At 39.9% G+C, this 18,267-nt stretch overlaps 1 protein-coding gene across 1 annotated transcript in view; it reads right to left on the bottom strand.

Moving 5' to 3' along the window:
- Window positions 1-1,675: 1,675 nt before the first annotated feature.
- The window catches only part of cdk5rap1 (CDK5 regulatory subunit associated protein 1), a 58,451-nt gene continuing 41,859 nt past the window's right edge, over window positions 1,676-18,267 (bottom strand). The window contains exons 5-9 of the mRNA XM_051911553.1: window positions 16,244-16,299; window positions 14,840-14,970; window positions 14,546-14,695; window positions 12,119-12,259; window positions 1,676-1,935 (exon numbers count right to left, since the gene is read on the bottom strand). Coding sequence (XP_051767513.1) covers window positions 1,819-1,935; window positions 12,119-12,259; window positions 14,546-14,695; window positions 14,840-14,970; window positions 16,244-16,299 — 595 coding nt within the window. The 3' untranslated portion in view covers window positions 1,676-1,818. The remainder of the gene's footprint in view (window positions 1,936-12,118; window positions 12,260-14,545; window positions 14,696-14,839; window positions 14,971-16,243; window positions 16,300-18,267) is intronic.

The following is an 18,267-nucleotide window of genomic DNA, read 5'->3' as shown; positions in this document are numbered from 1 at the left end:
ATCATGTGTTTTCTCCGATCGGATAACTATCTGATCGTGAAAAGACCTGGGGTCGTATGTTTAAAGCTTCTAAGAGTAAAATTTTAGTCTTGTGTCAAAATTCTAAGAATGACATAATTTTACTATTATTCCTAGACTTAAGAATAAGTATGATTCATAAAGGTTCCTAAGTGTCAAGACTAGGTCTTGGCTCCTAAATTATTTAGGAGAGCTGGAGAGGTCTCCTGACCTAGTTAGGAGTAACAAGATGGCAGCAAAGAAGAGGAGACACACGCTTTCCAATGAAGATATGATGTATTGGAGTTATATGATGACATGGAGTTGATAAAACGATATAAACTTGTAAATGAGGAGACACATATCGATAGAAAAAGATTCCACACCATCAATACTAATTTGTGATGATCTTGCACAATGCAGAGCTATTTTTAAAAATAAATTTAAATATTAAAACGTTTCAGTGTCTTTTTAAATGTTTATATATATATATATATATATATATATATATATATATATATAATATATATATATAAAATGTAACATTACATTTTTGGTGTTGTGCTGCTGTGACTTCACCCTTGCAGGCTCGCTATTGGCTGATTCAGAGGTTGAGGGTGGCCATTTTGAGTTGACATCATTGTAGTCCTTAGTTCACAACACTTAAGTCAGCACTTAAAAATCAGTCTTAGACTTTACTAAAGTTGCTTTTAGTTTCTTTATAAAAGTCTCCTACTCTTAGAAAAGTCCTACTTTTTACTAAGAATTTTTTGACACTTAAGTCAACACTTTAGACTATTCTTAGGAGCATTTCTGAGAAGCTTTATACATACGGGCCCTGGTCTAAGGCTCATTACAAAACTGTGGCGGGACAAATTAAACCATGGCGCGTCATCTTTGTAATTAAATCAGACATAGACATTTGATATAGAGTGCAATAAAGCATGATATTTAACCAACTTAAAAAGGTTATTATTCACCTTCTGTATGTGCTTTAAGTCTGTGACTTAGACAGCATTTTACAGTAATCCTTGTTTTGCATGACTTACAGTTGACTCGTAAAATATCCACTCATGTACATCCTTTACATAATCATCGGACGATCTCTCATTGGTGGACAGACTGTAAAGTCAGAAGATACAAGATATAATAACAGATGGCGGTAGGCAAATGAACAAATTTAGTTTGTGATCTAATAAGATGCTGCACTGCTTCACTGAATTACAGGCTTGTGACTTATCAGAACCCAAAACGGAATGTAGCTTTTGGTCGTGCTGCACCGCTACTTGCTGGAAAAAGTAGTTGGCTACTGGAAAAGCTACACTGTTTTAAAAAGAACTGAGCTACTGAAAAATGTAGTTAAGCTAGAAGCGTTGCTACTTGTAGCTAGCTGCTCCCCAGCATTGTGAGTCACATGGTTTGACTTTGTCTCTGGGTGTTCAAGCTCACTCCACTAGGAGTGTTGCTTTGTCTCAGTCACTAAGGGTGTTCTGTCATCAGCCCTGCTGTGGTTACATATGTAACTGAGACGGTACACCCAACTACTGGTTGAAAGTATTGTAAACTCACATATATAGCAATATGATACTTCATATATATTGCACCTTGGTTTGTTATCAGTGCGAGTGTTCTATAAATTGGAGAAAGTTTTAGAGAAACTTTTTGTCAAGACATTACATCCATTACATTTCTTTGTATTTACTCTGCATTTAATATACATTTTGCTTCAATACAATGAATAATAGCTATTTATTTCTTTACTATTAATTTAATTACAGCATGCATATAGTGTACTGAGAAAGGTAACATGGTATCTCAGGGTCAGCATGAAATTGTCTGTTCGCTCAGAAGATGCTCAGATGGCCATGATTTTCTGTCGTTCAGGGAGGAGTAGATCAAGGCATGCCCTCTCAGACTCTGGGAGTTAGCTGATGTGATCTGTTGGAACATTTATCGGTCAGTGACATTCAGTGAAACAAAACATCCATTACAACAGAGCAAAAGTGGTTGCATATTTTTTCTGTTGCTTTGCTTTAGTGCCCTACAGTGCAAGTAATTCACTCATATTAGTAAGTGAAAATTACTGTAACGGTAGAAAGTTTTTGAATGAGTTTTTGAAGTGACATTTGATACCAATATATATTATAGGCCCACATTTGGATTTTAGTATACATATACTTTTATTAATTCTTAAGACTTCATCTTAGGAATCAAATTTTACACAATACAGACATCTTCAATAATAAAACAAATATGATAGAAAGAATTTCTTTAATAAAAAAATAATTTATTTTGTAGAGAGGTGTGTGCCAGTTCATTTAGTGTGCACTCCTCTTTTCTCTGCTTTTTCTTTTTTTGTACAGAAAGGGAGTTTATTGTTGCTTTTCTTTTTAACTTTGGAATGAGGTACTTTTTTTTTTTTTTTTTTTTTTACATCTTATAACGAAGCTGTATTATGTTCTGGCCATTTACCCTCCTGATGCATATTTTATCCCACTGTATATCCGACTGTTTATTTAATAAAACTATAACTTTTTTTCTATTAAACTTGTGTTGGCAGGATTATTGTAGTACTGGGACCTTCAGGGTAGCAGGGAGAACTTCCACGTTCTCTCCACCAGTTTTGTTACCCACCTTCCCTAGACCCTCGGAAAGTGGCATGTAACAAGTGGGGGGCTAGTATTCTTATCAATAAAATCCATTGTAGGTGTGCACACATTCTTTAGATTTAAAAAAAAAAAAAAAAAAAAAAAAAAAATGTAAATTTTAAAATCGACACAATGAGTATAAAATTATTTCTTTCTCTATAAGCAATTGGTTAGTGCTGGCATTTTGCCAGGTGGCAAAAAAAAAACAAAAAAAAAAACGACCTAGTCAAGGTAGAAACTAAGGAAGTTCTTCCTGGGGAGATTGCTCCCAAAATGCAAGTTATGATCCTGCACTGCAATTTGGTTAAAAGGGTTAGATCTCTTAGTAAATCAGCTAGAGAACGATAACTTGTTATTAAAACTTTGCATGGTGCTTTGATGACGGCAGGATCTTTAAATGTATTCAAGGCAACTGCCTCTGCAAGCTGAGGAGATATGCAGGAAATCTGTTCCAGCCCCGCTTTCTAGACCTCCTTCTGCTTCTCACTCTTTAACCACACCTGATAGGCCTTTATCCACAGTAGTATAACAGGAGACTCTTGAGTTTGATGTTGCCAAGTACATTAAACTTGAGCCGCTGTTTCATGAGATAGAGGTCAATGCTTATTTTGTGGTGCGAGCATTACTGCTTGCCTGAAAATGATGTCATTCATTTAAATGAGCAGAAGATCATGTCACTGTTGGATGCTGCTGTTTTGGCAAGCAAATTTACATTAACGCACCATATTGTTTACAGTTGACATTAATACATTAACTCAATGTATTTTAGTCTGTATGCCAGTCAAATGCCCTGTTTTCAAATAAAAGCACTTTGACAAAAGACACAACTCGTACATTTACACGCGTGTAGTGGTAAGCAAGCTTGATGTGAATGTTTTGGCTGATCTTCATAATTTTCTCTAGCTTTTCCAGCATATGTAATGACACGTGCACAGTCAAAGTACAAAGACATGGTTGACCTCACTGATCCTTGCAGGTCCCCACTGAACCTCTAACGTGTAAGCTGAATGTCAAACCCAAAGTTGTTGTTGATCCTAAAAGGACTAAAGACCAGAAGTGTTCCCGCACTTCGGAGGAGAGCAGTAGAAAGTAGACCCTTCTTTAGTTTGCTGTATTGATGCAGTAGTGGACAGAAAACAGGAATCTAACGGAAGAGTATCCTACTTTTGGGAGATACGTAATTGGAAACCTTTGTGTGCTGCCTCAGATAGTCAAGAGGTATGACATAATTCTACCCACCAGATAACATTCTCAACTCCTAAAAATATCTCATAAAAATGTACTCAAGACATTTCAACGTGTCACAAATACTTCTTTTGGCTAGGCTGCAAAACATCTGTGTCAGTTTCCTGAGGCAGTTGCCTTGAATACATTTAAAGATCCTGCCGTCATCAAAGCACTTGTTAAGTTCCCTTTCGAAAGGGAACTCTACTCTGCGTTTGACACACTATGGGAAACGTCACACGTGAACCATTGTCTGAAAGCCAAGCATCAAATCTCTCCAATCCTATTGGCCGGCGACAGCCTATGACGTCATCATAGCGCGACCCTTAAGTATATAAGGAGCGCCTAGAGAATCAGTCAGTATCTTTTCTTCTTTCGGGACTGTTGTGTCTGATCGCTTTGCAATCGAATCTAGTAAGGAACATTTTCTATCATGTCTGACAAACGTTTCAGGAAGTGTGCTGACCCGTGTCCAAGGTTTTTGACACCTAAGGACACACACAACCTCTGCGTTTTCTGTCTGGGCGAAGAACACGCACGGACAGTGCTTAAGGGTGCGGTCTGTGTTAACTGTGAGCGTTTTCCCATGAAGACGCTCCATTCCCACCTGTCACTCTTCTCGAAGGAAGGGGTGGCGGCATCTGTGCCTGGTGGTTCTGGCCCCACTTGCGCTGAGGCAGAGCGGCGGCTGAAATCACGGGGCTCGCAGGTGGAGCTTGCTGAGGAGTTTGAGAGAGGCGTTAATCTTTCTCAGCCCCCAGCGGCTGGCGGGGATGAGTTGCTGGATGACGAGGATGTCCTTTCTCTGACGTCATCGGATCCAGCAGTGAGTGCTCTTTTGGCTGATAGCCCCAGAGAGCAGGAGATGGTGGTTGAAGAAGCAGCAGGTGAACCTGCTGGCTCAATGCCCCCTATTGACGAGACGTTTGCGAACTGTCTTGTCACGGGGAGGGCGCAGACATTGAAAGCTCCTGCCGACTAAGCCCCTTAAAGTGACATCTCACTTAAACGGCAGGGCATACGTGGCAGCGGGTCAGGCCGGTGTGGCTCTACACACCATGGCGGTGTTACAAGCCTACCAGGCCAACCTGCTGAAGGATCTGGACCAGGGGCAGGGTTTGTCCCCTGAGGCGGTGGAAGAGCTGTGCCACACCACAGATCTCGCTCTCTGGGCTAATAAACAAACCGCCGAGTCGATCGGAAGGCTGAACCTGGCGGACATCGGGGAGAAAGAGGAGGGCTTTCTCCTCGATGCCTCGGTATCGCTCTCTGAACTTTTTGGCACCTCCGTCGAGGCGGTGGTTGGAAAGTTCAGGGAGGCGAGGGCGCGCTCTGCAGCATTTAGAACCTGCATCCCGCTCAGATCCGAATCTGGGCCCAGACACCCAGGAGGTCCTGGTCCATCTCGAGCTGAGGCTCAGAGACAGGGCCAGAGGTCCAGTGTGGCCGCTCGTGCGCCTCCTCGATCGATCGCAGACGCCAGCAGCGTCGGTAATCGATTCCCTCTCTTTGCGAGGGCGACTTTACACCTGCCCTCGCCCCTTCTTCCTCCGCCTCCTGAGTTTTGGATTCGTTTAACGTGCTCAGGTGCTTCTTAAACAGTCAGGCTGATGGCTGGGCCCATGATAATTTTTCTGAAGCCCTGCCTTCTGGCTTGATAGTGAAAGAGGCTCTTTTAGGCTTCAAAGAACCCTAGATTCCATCCTTCTATGTGGAAAGAGAAGGAAAAGAGGAGTCTTCGAGCCGCAGGAAGGTAAGCTGGGTCTATATTTGTGTTTCAAAATATGTTGACCTTGTTTTCCTGTATAGTTTTTCCTGAGCATGTAGTCTGAAAAAGTATAGGGGTTTTCTGGGCAAAACTGAAGTTTGTTAGGTTGGCTAGAACGATATGTGTGCAGGCCACAAAATGGCCACCTCTTTTTATAGAGTAGCTTTTCCTCTGGTTTTAGCTAGAGTAAGTTTGAGTTGGCACTCGTCACTTCAGTTAGATCTATGTCTAGTGTCGGCCTCTCGGCCGCCTGACATTGTTTGCTTGTTGAGCTTCGCTTTATTTATTTCCTCTTCTTCTGTGAAGTTCAGAGGTGAAGCCCAGGCTTTGCTATGCTTCGTGCGGCCTAGACTAGGATGTGTTTTTCGTTATAAATCACCATTTGTATTACTATCCCTTGTTAGGTTGTATAGTTCCTAGTTCTGGCCTCCTCCTGAGGGAGTTGTTAGGCCATATGCCCATTTCCCCTTGTTAGTGTAGGTGCAATGGCTGAAGTCAACAGCTGAGGTAGTAGGCTGTTGTGAGCCTCCCTGATGCTGTTGTTTCAGGTGGTAGGCCCTTATCTTTGCGTAGATAAGTTTATGCTGTGTATGCTAGGCCCCACTTTCTAGAACCTCATTCATGCTATGAATTTGTCTTTCCCCTGAGCCCCTTGAATTAACATTTAGGTTTGAGGTTACGGTGCTAGCTTAAGGCCTCCTTTCAAATAGCATGTTGGCACAGTTCTGTGCTGGTTTGTTTTGCCGCCATTGGCCACGCCCGTCTCTGCTAAAAGATAGGAGTAGCTTTGAGGCGGAGTATTGTGGCGGAGTGTGTACTCTTGTTTAAGAGTAAAAGGTGCTTTACTGAGTGCATGGCCTGATGGCTTGTGTGGAGATAAGACACGTGATATCGGCTAGTGGCTATTAAGTTGTAGGCCTTCTGGGCCTCCTGTGAGAACATGTTGGCATATGTTTGTGTACTCCTCTCACTTTGAGAGTAAAAAGTGTTTTTACTGAGTACAATGCTGAGTGGCTGGCCTCTCAGGGTGAGTTTATTTAGTAAACCTTACGGTGGTTCGGTTTTCTACATTTGCTCCCTTGAGCTTGGTAGCACTTCCACGAGCTGATGCCACGTGTCTGTTTGGAATCTTAGACCTGTCCTGAGGTCTCCTTAGGACGCAATGGCGTAAGTTGTACTCCTCTTGCTTAGAGAGTAAAAGGTTTTTTACTGAGTACATAGCTTGTTCGTTTGTGTTGGTTTCTTTAGCTCTAGTCAAGCTAAATAGCTACCTCCATAAATAAGTTGGTTCTATTTTGCTCCTAGAACTTTAGTGGCCACTAGCTAACGCCACATGTCTACAAGTAGTAGGCCCTCTGGGCCTCCTTTGAGAGCATGTTGGTGTATGTAATGTGTACTCCTCTTGCTTAGAGAGTAAAAGGTGTTTTACTGAGTACACTGCTGGATGGCCGTTGGCCCAGGTTAAGTTGATTTAGTAACCTCTCTGTAGTTCGGTTGTTGTCCTCCCTGGAGCTTGAAACACTGCCACGAGCTGACACCACGTGTCTGTCTGAAGTTGTAGGCCCGTTTTTTGGGCCTCCTTTAGATCATGATGATGTATGTTGTACTCCTCTTGCTTCTAAGAGTAAAAGGTGCTTTTACTGAGTACACTGCTTGTTGGATTGTGTTAGGTAGACTGTCGTGTGGGCACTTTACAGTCTTATCTGCTGTTACTTTCATGTGGTAGATTCTTGCTCTCAGCAAGATAGGTGTTCAAGGTGTGTGGCCTTGACAGGCCTCCCTTGGATTTTCCCACTCCCACTTCTGGGGCTGTAACTTTAGCAGCATATCATGTATTGTTTTCTACTCTGTGTAGAACTATGGTCATGTTGTAGGCCCCTTCCTGGCCTCCATGATTGTGTGCCACAGTATGGTCTATCTGTTAGGTCGAGCTTTGTACTCCCCTGTTTGGGTTGTCCTATATAGTGCTTAGCTCCCTAAGCTGGTCATTGGTTGAAGGCTTCTATGAGGCCTCCCGTTTTAAGACCAGCCCCCAGGCTGGTTTGTGCTCACCTTTATCAGGGTTTCTTTAGCGCACAGCTACCTCAGTGCAAATAATCAGGCGCTGAGTAGATCCTAGGATTGAGCAGAGTTTACTCCCCTCAATAAGAGGGTAAAAAGCACTCAGCTGAGTTCTGCTCTCTGGGATGCCGTCTCTACACTTGGGTTTGAGTTGCTTACTGCCTTTCTGCAGTCGCTCTTACTCGCTGTCTTCTCTGAATAATGCGTTGTTGAGGCTCTGTATACAGACAGGTTGCTGGCCAGAGACTAGGTTTTTGTCAGACCAGGTCGGCCTCCCTGGTGGCATTTGGGGTGACTATGTCCCCCTTCTAGTGGCTGGCTGGGGTTCCTTTCGGATCCCTAGCCACATTCCCTTAAAGGGACCTTCTTTCTTCGGAAGATTTGGTCCCAGAAGCCTTGGAGCAGCCTTGGTAGGCTTTCTGCGGAAGGCCTCTTTGAGGTTTAGCTTGGGCTGTTGGCGTAGGGAATGCTGTCACTGACAGCCTTTGTGTGACCCGAGGGTGAGTTGCTCTGGCGTTTCTTTCGAAACTGCTTTTACGTTTGTCTAGCCATTGTGGCATGCACTCCCCTCAAGCATGGCGGTGTGGGTATATCGTTCCCCATAGTGTCAAACGAAACTTTCGAAAGGGAACGTCTCAGGTTATGTATGTAACCATGGTTACCTGAGAACAGGGAACGAGACTCTGCGTTTCCTTGCCATGCTCCGGGGCTGCACAATTTGCAGCCCGTTGAAAATGCTAAGTGAGCATTTACTGACAAAAAAAAAAAAAACTCCCTGCCTGTGTCAATCTTGGATTATGTCAGTTCTTTTCGAGACCATCTTCCTAAAGCTTGGGAGGTTGCTTGGATGCATTTGACTACTGGCCAGTCTAAAATCAGAGCTTTATTGCCAAGTGAGTATGCACACACAAGGAATTTTTCTTGGAAGTGAAGCTTCCAGTGCACACATACAAATACAACAACAACAACAAGAAACAGTAATAAAATCTAAAAAATCTAAAAGTATAAAGACACAGTTAGGTTTAGTCATAATTAACATATTTACAGATTATGAACATATTTACAGTTTTATAAATAACATGAATAAATATTAACTGAATTCACAAAGATATTGCACTAAGCAGTGGGGTACTGCACATATGCATAGGGAGGGTGGGTGGAGTCTGTGATGATTTCACCTGCCCTCTTCCTCACTTTGGAAGAGTACATGTCTTGAAGGGTGGGGGCACCAATAATCCTCTCAGCAATCCAGACTGTCCTTTACAATCTTCTTATGTCTGATTTGGTTGCTGAACCAAACCAGACAGTTATAGAAATGCATAGAACAGACTCGATGGCTGAGTAGAACTGTGTCAGCAGCTACTGTGGAAGGTTGAGCTTCCTAAGTAGACAAAGTACAACCTCTGCTGAGCCTTTTTCACAATGGAGTCAATGTGATTGTCCCACTTCCGGTCCTGAGAGATGGCAGAGCATCCACATCATTCCCAGACCTGTTTGCTTTGTATGCAAACTGAAGGGGATACTGAAGGGGATCCAGCAGGGGTCCAGTGATGTTCTTCAGGTAGGCCAACACCAGTCTTTCAAATGACTTCATGACCACAGACATGAGGGAGACAGGTCTGTAGTCATTAAATCCAGTGATTTGGGTTTTTCTGGGGGACTGGAATGATAGTGGAGTGTTTAAAACAGCTAGGAACTTCACACTGCTCCAGTGATCTGTTGAAGATCTGCGTGAAGACAGAGCCAGTTGGTCAGCACAGTCTTGGTGAAACACTGTCTGGGCCTGGTGTTTCCTAGTCTTCCAAGGCGTCCTCCACACAGACCATAAACGCAGGTTGAATAGCAGGAGGGGGAGGAGGGGGGTTGCAGGAGATGTTGGTGTATGTATGAAGTGCAGATCAGAATGGGTGTGGACTGTGAGACCAGTTGTTGATTCTCCACAGATTGTGGGGGTGGTGTCTTGTACTTGGTAATCCTCAGACCTGTCCAGACTGATGCCGAATTGTTGGATGAAAACTGTTTTTTCAGCTTTTCAGAGTAGCTTGTTTTAGCAACTCAGATCTCCTTTGTCAGCTTATCCCCACTTCTGTAAGCATCTTCTTTGGCATGACGAAGCTATCTTAATTTTGCTGTAAACCATGGTTTATCATTATTGAATGATAAAAACATCCTAGTTGGAATGCACATATCACAGAAACTGATATATGATGTTACAGTCTCTGGGAGCTCATCCAGATCAGTGGCAGCAGAAAACAACAAACAAACAAAAACCGACGTGACTAGCTTAGCGAGCCCCGTACATTGTTCGGTTGCAGAGCCCCCATAGCAGGGCAAATGGGTGACTGTGTGACGGCATAGTCGCAGGACAAAACAACGCTGTTCTGTTCCGATTACAACATCAAACAGGTTCTCTCCACTCAGTGATGCACTCACTGAGAATCCTGTTGAAAGTGCCTATTGGCGATTCTATTGTACGGAATGTGAAAATAGCCACATGTTTGCCGGGAGCCAGAGCGCCTGACATCAAAGCAAATTTAAAAGTACTGGCTAATGCTAAATGTAAATACTCTAAGGTTATTATTCACATCAGCACTAATGATGTCCGACTTTGCCAGTCGGAGATCATTAAAAATAACATTAAAGAGGTGTGTGAACTCGCAAGTATGATGTCAAGTTCTGTCCCCCTTCCTATTCGTCAGAGTGATGAGATACGTAGCAGACTGTCATCACTCAATGGCTGGCTGTCTAAGTGGTGTCTGCAGAATAACACAGTGTTCATAGGCAATTGGACATGTTTTTGGGGCAGACCTGATCTGCTGAAAAGAGATGGTATTCATCCCTCCTGGGGTGGTGCCGCTCTTTTCTCTAGTAATATGGCACATAGTCTTAAGAGTTTACTAACTGGGGTCCAGGTCAGGAAGCACAGACTGGCTAAACTGACCGTCTGCTAACTGCCTCATGTCACAGAAGTCAGATAAACCCCAACACATTGTGACTCTTTCACCTAGATATAATAATATAGAGGCTGTATCTGGTTCCCCGAACTAGGAAATACAAAAAACTCCCAAACCCATTCAAGTGTAAATACTGAATTGAACAAATAAAAAACAGATATAATACAGTTGAACAAATGATAAAACTTGGTTTGCTGAATATTTGATCCCTTTCTACAAAAGCACTTTTTGTACAGAACATAACTGCATTGTGGGCTGTTGCATTGAGGAAGCAATAGCATAATGGCGCTGAATGGGTGTTTCACAAGAGTTTGAGTATGAGATTCCTATCAGTGTTCGCAGCGCTCATGACAGGAGTATGTGGAAAATAGAAGAAAACTAATTGAAGTGGAGAGGAGAGAAAACTTTGAAAACTGGAGGTTTTGGTCAGAGTATTTTCTTTCACATCCAAATCACTCAAACGGTGACTGAACAAGCAGGAAGAGCGCTTGAGAGTGAAGTGAGTGATTATAAATAGAGAGGGTAAAAAAAAGTGTTTATTAAGCCTTTCAGACTGTGTATTTCTTGGTGGCACTCAGTCTGATGGTTTTGGCCGCCTAGTGCTCGCTGGCGGGAGAAAAAAAAATGAAATAACTGATCAAATTTGTTCTTAAACATTATTGATTATTAAACTTTTTAAAAAGCAATTATGTTTAACTGTATAGGCTATACAACAGAGTTTGAGTTTGTATTCTTTTCTGCATTTTCTCTTACAAATGTTCATGTTGCTTTTACTATATTTTTGTCCCTTTTGGGTGTTCTTGCTTATAAATAAATGTTCACCTTTTTAGCTGATCGGAATTAGTACTGGCTGCAGACAAAGTCTTAATTGTTGGTGATTTTAATAAACATGTAGATAATGAAAAAGACACCTTGGGACTGGCATTTATAGACATTCTAAACTCTACTGGAGTTAGACAACAAGTGTCAGGACCCACTCATTGTCGTAATCATACTTTAGATCTAATATTGTCACATGGAATTGATGTTAATGGCATTAAAATTCTGCAGCAGAGTGATTTGTTTATTTCAGTTTATTAGGGATGTCCAACAGTTCAAGACTTTAAAGATGTTTTAGACACGCAAGTATGACTAATATATACGAACAATAGCTGAGTCCCAATTCAGAGGCTGCATCCTTCGAAGGACGCAGACTTCATTTGGGACAGCCTTCGTCGCGCCGCAGTGACGCAATCGGCCTTTGAATGCGGGCTTCGAATGCAGCCTCTAAATCGGGATGCAGCCACTGTGTATTTTGAAATTTAAAAAAACTTGCATATTTCATAATCCTCCATTTCACCACATAATTGAATAAACAATGTGAAACAATGTGTAAAAAAATAATTTAAAACAATGTGTAATGTAAATCATTAACAATAAAATGATTACTTCAATATTAGAGAAAGAACAATTAGTACATAGTATACCTTGACTAACACATAATCTCCAGGTTTAATGGGGACCATCTGAGGTTTCTCCGGCTGAACACGCAAATCTGTTTTAGGAAAAATCACTTTCACATTTCCATCATTTCGACCACAAAGTTCCTCAGAAGATCTTTTACTCTCCTGTAAAATATCAAGAAAGAAAAACAAAATTCTGTAAGCGCTAATCATCCATAATGCTTAGGGGTCTGAATCTTTTTAGGCATCCAAAACATCTTAAGAGTATTATAAGAGTATCTAAGAGTAAAACTACAACAACATCCCCCTTCCCACTGAAAGCAATTTGTAATCATATGAAACTAATAGTACTTGGTGAAAAGTTTCATGGTTCAATAAGGCTATGATTGGAATAACATACTACCTTGCTACTGATTAAGTATACAGCTCTGAAAAAAAATTAAGAGACTGTTCCAAATTTTCTTTTATCAGCATTTCTTCATGTATGGCGGCCATTCCTTTCCAACAAAAAGCATGCCTCATTCTCATAATGAGCTAATGATTAGGCGATCACCTGAACTAAATAATATGCAACAAGGAAAGAATAAAAACCTCTGATATGGTCATCACTATCCTTGCAATAGGACCAGCTGGATAGTAAAACTCTGCTAGTAGAACCTCAAAGGAAATCGGAATAAAAGAAAAATAACTATTGACCATGCCAAAACAGTTGAATAGTTTTGATTACAGAAAAGAAGGGTTCAATTCTGGCTTTACTGTCCACTGACCAGGATGACCGTTAACTCATTCAAATGTCAGTGAAGAACCTTAGGATGACATCAAGTGACCTACAAAAAAAGTCAAACAGCAGCTGGGGTTAAGTGCACAGCGAGTTCAAAACAGGCTTCTAGGGGCTGAAGTCATGCAATGCTGGAAAAAGCCCTTCATCAATGAAAAGCAAAGAAGCCAGGCTTAGGTTTGCAAAAGAAAATAAGGATTAGACTAGAGGACAGGAGTAAGGTCATCTTCTCTGATGAGTCCAGTTTTTAGTTTTGGCCAACACCTGGTGTTCTAATGGTCAAAAGGAAACCTGGAGAGACCTACAAACTACAGTGTCTCACACCCAGTGTGAAATTTGGTGGAGGATCTGTGATGAATTGGGCAGATTCCCTTTTTGTGAAAGACTAATGAATCAAGTCACGTATAAGGTTATCCTGGAAGAAAACATACTTCCTTCTGCTCTGTCAATGTTCCCCAATTCTGAAGATTGTTTTTTTCCAGAAGGACAATGATCCATTCCACCGAGTCAGGTCAATTATAGGGTCACCCAAAAATGAGAATTCTGTCATCATTTACTCACTCTCAAGTTGTTCCAAACCTGTATGAATTTCTTTCTTCTGCTGAGAACAAAATAATATATTTTGAAGAATATAGGTAACTAAACAGTTGATGGACACCATTGTCTTCCATAGTATGGAAAAAAAAACTACTATGGAAGTCAATGGAGTCCCATCAACTGTTTGGTTACAGACATTTTTCAAAATATATTGCTTTGTGTTCAGCAAAGGAAAGAAATTCACTGTCCTGCATTGGAGCACTGTCTTCAGAGTTGGGGAACATTGACAGAGCAGAAAGAAATATGTTTTCTTCTAGGATAACCTTATACGTGGCTTGATTCATTAGTTCATTATGTGTGTATTGAGGAACACCAGATCAAGACCATGTCATGGCCAGCACAATCTCCAGACCTGAACCCCAGTGAAAACCTCTGGAATGTGATCAAGAGGGAGAGTGGTCGCAAGCTATCAAACAAAGCAGAGCTGCTTGAATTTTTGCACCAGGAGTAGCATAATGTCACCCAACAGCAATGTTAAAAAGACTGATAGAGAGCATGCGAAGATGCATAAAAGCTGTCATTAAAAACCAGGGTTAGTTTTTTTAAATCTTGTAAAGTGAAAACATTAGCACATTCTTTAGTTTTCATTCATTTCATGCAAAAAAAAAAAAAAAAAAAACAATTTGGGAGAAATGGTGTCAGTAGTTCATAGAATGAAACAAAAATTATTTTACTCAAACATATACCTATGAATAGTATATTCTGAAAAATTGATAATTTTGTAATGGTCTCTTAATTTTTTTCCAGAGCTGTATAGTATGCAAACTGTACACAGTGTGCAAATATTCAGTATGAATGGAATACTCAGATGACCTACCAGTTCATACTTTCACAATTTCTCGCACTCATGTCGTTCCAAACCTGTATGACTTTCCTCCGTAGAACACACAAGATTATATTTTTTTAAAAGCCATTTAAATGTTTTTGCCATACACTGAAAGCCAGTAAAGATTTTTAAGTGCTGCTTAAAATGTATATATGTACCAGATATGTTCAGTGTTTTTCTATCCCCAAGCAACCCTACAAGTGGTAGAGAAAATGAGGCAAAAAATTATGAAGTATAATGTTATACTCACTCCCTCTACCAACACCAGCTGTGCACTGCCAATAAAAGCCATGTTGACTTTAGCTGCCTCTTCTCTAAAAACAGAGATGAGTTCCTCCAGACGACGCTGTTTCACTGGCACAGGAACATCATCTTGCAGACGATGATACGCATGGGTTTTCTAAAGATAAGCAAGAAAAATATAGAGAATAAGAAAAAAAGATTGTAATGACTGATTGACAGCCATATTATTATAAACAGAATTACAAGAGATATACATGAATCTGGCAGGTATTGGATAGGAAGAGCAAAAGGTAGATCAGACCTTCCTCATGCTGTAGGCGAAGAGAAAGCCCATATTATAGCCCACCTCCCTGAGGAGAGATAGGGTCTGCTGATGGTCATCTTCAGTCTCTCCACAGAAGCCTGTGATGAAATCACTGCTCAGACTGACTCCTGAAACAGGATTTATCAGGAACAAAGAGGTACATCATAAACCACTGCACTTCATTTACATCACATCATAACTTGACACTACATTGATTATTGAGGCATGGGACAAAACATTTGAAATCATTCATTGAACATATCTTAGTATTTTTATCAAATGGCATTATTTATTACCTACCACCTGCTCAAACAATAACTCAATACTTTATATAGATAAATATATGTTAAACTAAAGAAAAACAGTATCTAAATTTATCTTGAATAGCATTTATAAATAGCATTTACAGTTATGCCCTGATGGTTCAAGCATTTGATAATGTAGTTTATTGTGTACATGCATGTTGTTCTGCAATACTATTGTCAGATTTGCAATAGCTGTTTGCTGTTATTGAGTTTAGGATTTAGGTATGGTTAGAGGTATATGTAGACGGTAGGCATAAGTATACGTTTAGGGTTAGATGCGGTCAACAGTGTAATTAAATGCAGGTACTTTAAATGTAACTACAGTGTAACTACAACACATACTGAATGTATACCATAAGTACAGTATATTTTATATTTTTTATGCAAGTACATAGTAGTAGTAATAGTACACCACATAATAGTAATACCACATAAAAAATAAATATATAATTAAATCCAACTAATTAAGAGTAGAATTCTTACTGCTAAATTTGGTAAACTCTTAAACTAAATATATATATATATATATATATAAAAAAGAATTTACAAATTATTTGTAACAAGAGTGAAAGTGCTCTCATGTAACACTTGACAGATGCTGGGTATTGGATCGCCGCATCCCTACATAGTAGTTAAAGACACCTAATATAAAGTGGGTCCACCTCTTTTATTAGGCTTCACACTTTTCAGATATTAACAGAAACATGTTCAATATCAGGCAATATCAACCTTTACCCTGAAGGTCATCTTTTAATATTTCACATGCCATGAGTTCAACAAGGTCACAGGTATAGTTTATTTATTTATTTTTTTTAATCTAGTCAGATTTTCTTATATGAAGTCAGTTTGAAATAATCCTACAGTATCAATTTATTCAAATGTTTATTTGAAAATAGATTTTTCATTATTTATAATTATTTGACAAATTATTTGATATAAGAGAGAGAGATAGCAAGTAAATCTGTACATGTTTAAGATTAATACTAAATAATTCCTTAGTACATAAACAACTATTTTATCAGTTCTGTAGGCAGTTTTGTCCCACTACTCAAGAATCAGTTATTATCAATTGGTATATTTCATAGTAACAAGCTACCTGGTATTATTTTACGAATGTTTTCCACAAGCTCAAGATATGCCTCTCGGGTGTAACTGAAAAAGAAAACATATGACAGGTTGAAGGAAATTAAATAATAGAACACATCCACAAAGTCTTGGATTTCAATAAAACATTACTGAAGATAAATTAAGTACATATTCTTTAAAAAGATCAAGTTTATACAGTAGCAACAAAACTCTGACTGGCACATCATAAGCAGATAGGGCTGTGCCGGTACAATCATATATTGTGATATTTTTTCGATATTGACATTTTAGATTCTTGTATCAATATTAAAATTTTTCTTGTATTATTGCATTCACATCATGTACTATAGTTTAATAATCAAATAGCAGGTTTAAATAATCGGCAACTACGAGACTGATGTTTCTCAGGGTGCTTCTATTAGGCAAGAGAGAAATTTGAAATGAACGCCTTGGTTATGTATGTAACCTTGGTTTCCTGAGTAAGGAACGAGATGCTGCATCTGTAGCTGACGCTATGGTAACACCCTCCTGGTGTTACGATTGCCTGAAGCCAGTATAAAATCACAGCAATTAACTGGCCTCATAAGGGTGCACCCACACCAATCCTGAGATTTCAAAGAAGGAAGCGCAGCAGTAATAGTATGGCACTAGTATGGCAGAGTTATGCAGTGTCTTGCGTCTGTTTTTTGCATTATCCATTTGCAGTACATATTTTGCTCAGTGCCCATATTAACAGGTAAGAGCATTCACACTGCACACAGATGCAGTCTGGCAATACGTTTCAGGAGCAGTGCAGCGATTGTTGTCTATTTTTGCTGTGCTTCACGCACAGAATAAAAGTGATAGCGCATTGTTCATGGTCAAAATGAACATGGATTAACATGAAAATGTAGTAAATTTCATCATAAATGCATACAATTAAAGTCAACTATGTCTTTTTAATTTCCAGCCCTGGGTAAAGCAAGGAAAACTACACCTTACATCACATTTGAAAAACAAGACGACATAATGGATGGCACTCATCTCTTCATTGAGGTGGAATAACAAAGTTCTGTATGACCAGCAGTATTTTTTTGTATAAAGATTAAATGCAAAAGAAACGGCACTTGTTTGAGCAATTTAAAATGCCCCAATTAAGCTATTTTAAAGGTTCCTATTTTTGTTTTGGAGGTCTGGTCTCCTACAATATTTTTACATGCATCCAAGGTCCAAAAACGCTTTCATTTTCTCATTATATATATTGAAACGATTTGGTCATGAAGGTCAATAATGCACTACATGTATCCTCTAACGCATATGCATACTTAGTATCTGTAATTCTTTTTAGGATTTATAGCACAATTTGTCACTATATGTTAAACTATGACAGTGAATTGTGTAGAAGTTTGTATCAGTGCTCTATGCCCTGTGTGGATGTGGTTTTCATTGTTCCAGTGAAGTCCCTTGAAGGGAGAAGATATCGCCTACTTTTTATTTATTTGTGCTTGCAGTAGTTGTTTATTAATTTTAGAGGCATGTGACCATGCCAAAGGAATAGTCTCCAAGAGAGTTTAAAAGCATCCTAGATGAGAAGAGTCCTTCTGTAATTTATGACTTGCCTGTGACCCTTACCAAAGTTTTTTATATAGAACAATACTATGTTCTGATGCTGCTAGAATTATCTGTACTGTTAACCTATCCAAACCTGTAGAAATGATGTCAACTGATTATCCATATGACTAAGTACTAGTGTTTCTGTATTCTGAAGTAATTCAAGGCTGGATCCTCTTACTCATTTTCTACAGCCTATGGAATTGTGGAGAACTTCAGTAAACTCTTTCAACTGACTGAACTTCAACTTTGACTCCTAAGGCCAAATCTACTGAACGGGGCAAATTAGCGTGAGAGCGCAATTCCACAAATGCGCCGATGGGAGTGGCAAGTTTTGCACGTGATCTACTGCTGACGTGCAAATTAAAGAACACAGATGCAGTCAAATCATTTACATAATGACCAACGCAATCAACCAAGAGCAGTGCAAATTAGCGTTAGGTC

This window comes from Ctenopharyngodon idella, chromosome 11, assembly GCF_019924925.1.
Source record: "Ctenopharyngodon idella isolate HZGC_01 chromosome 11, HZGC01, whole genome shotgun sequence".
In the NCBI taxonomy this organism is placed as follows: domain Eukaryota; kingdom Metazoa; phylum Chordata; class Actinopteri; order Cypriniformes; family Xenocyprididae; genus Ctenopharyngodon; species Ctenopharyngodon idella.
The sequence above is the reverse complement of the archived record's forward strand: the minus strand, read 5'-3'. Positions and strand labels throughout refer to the sequence as shown.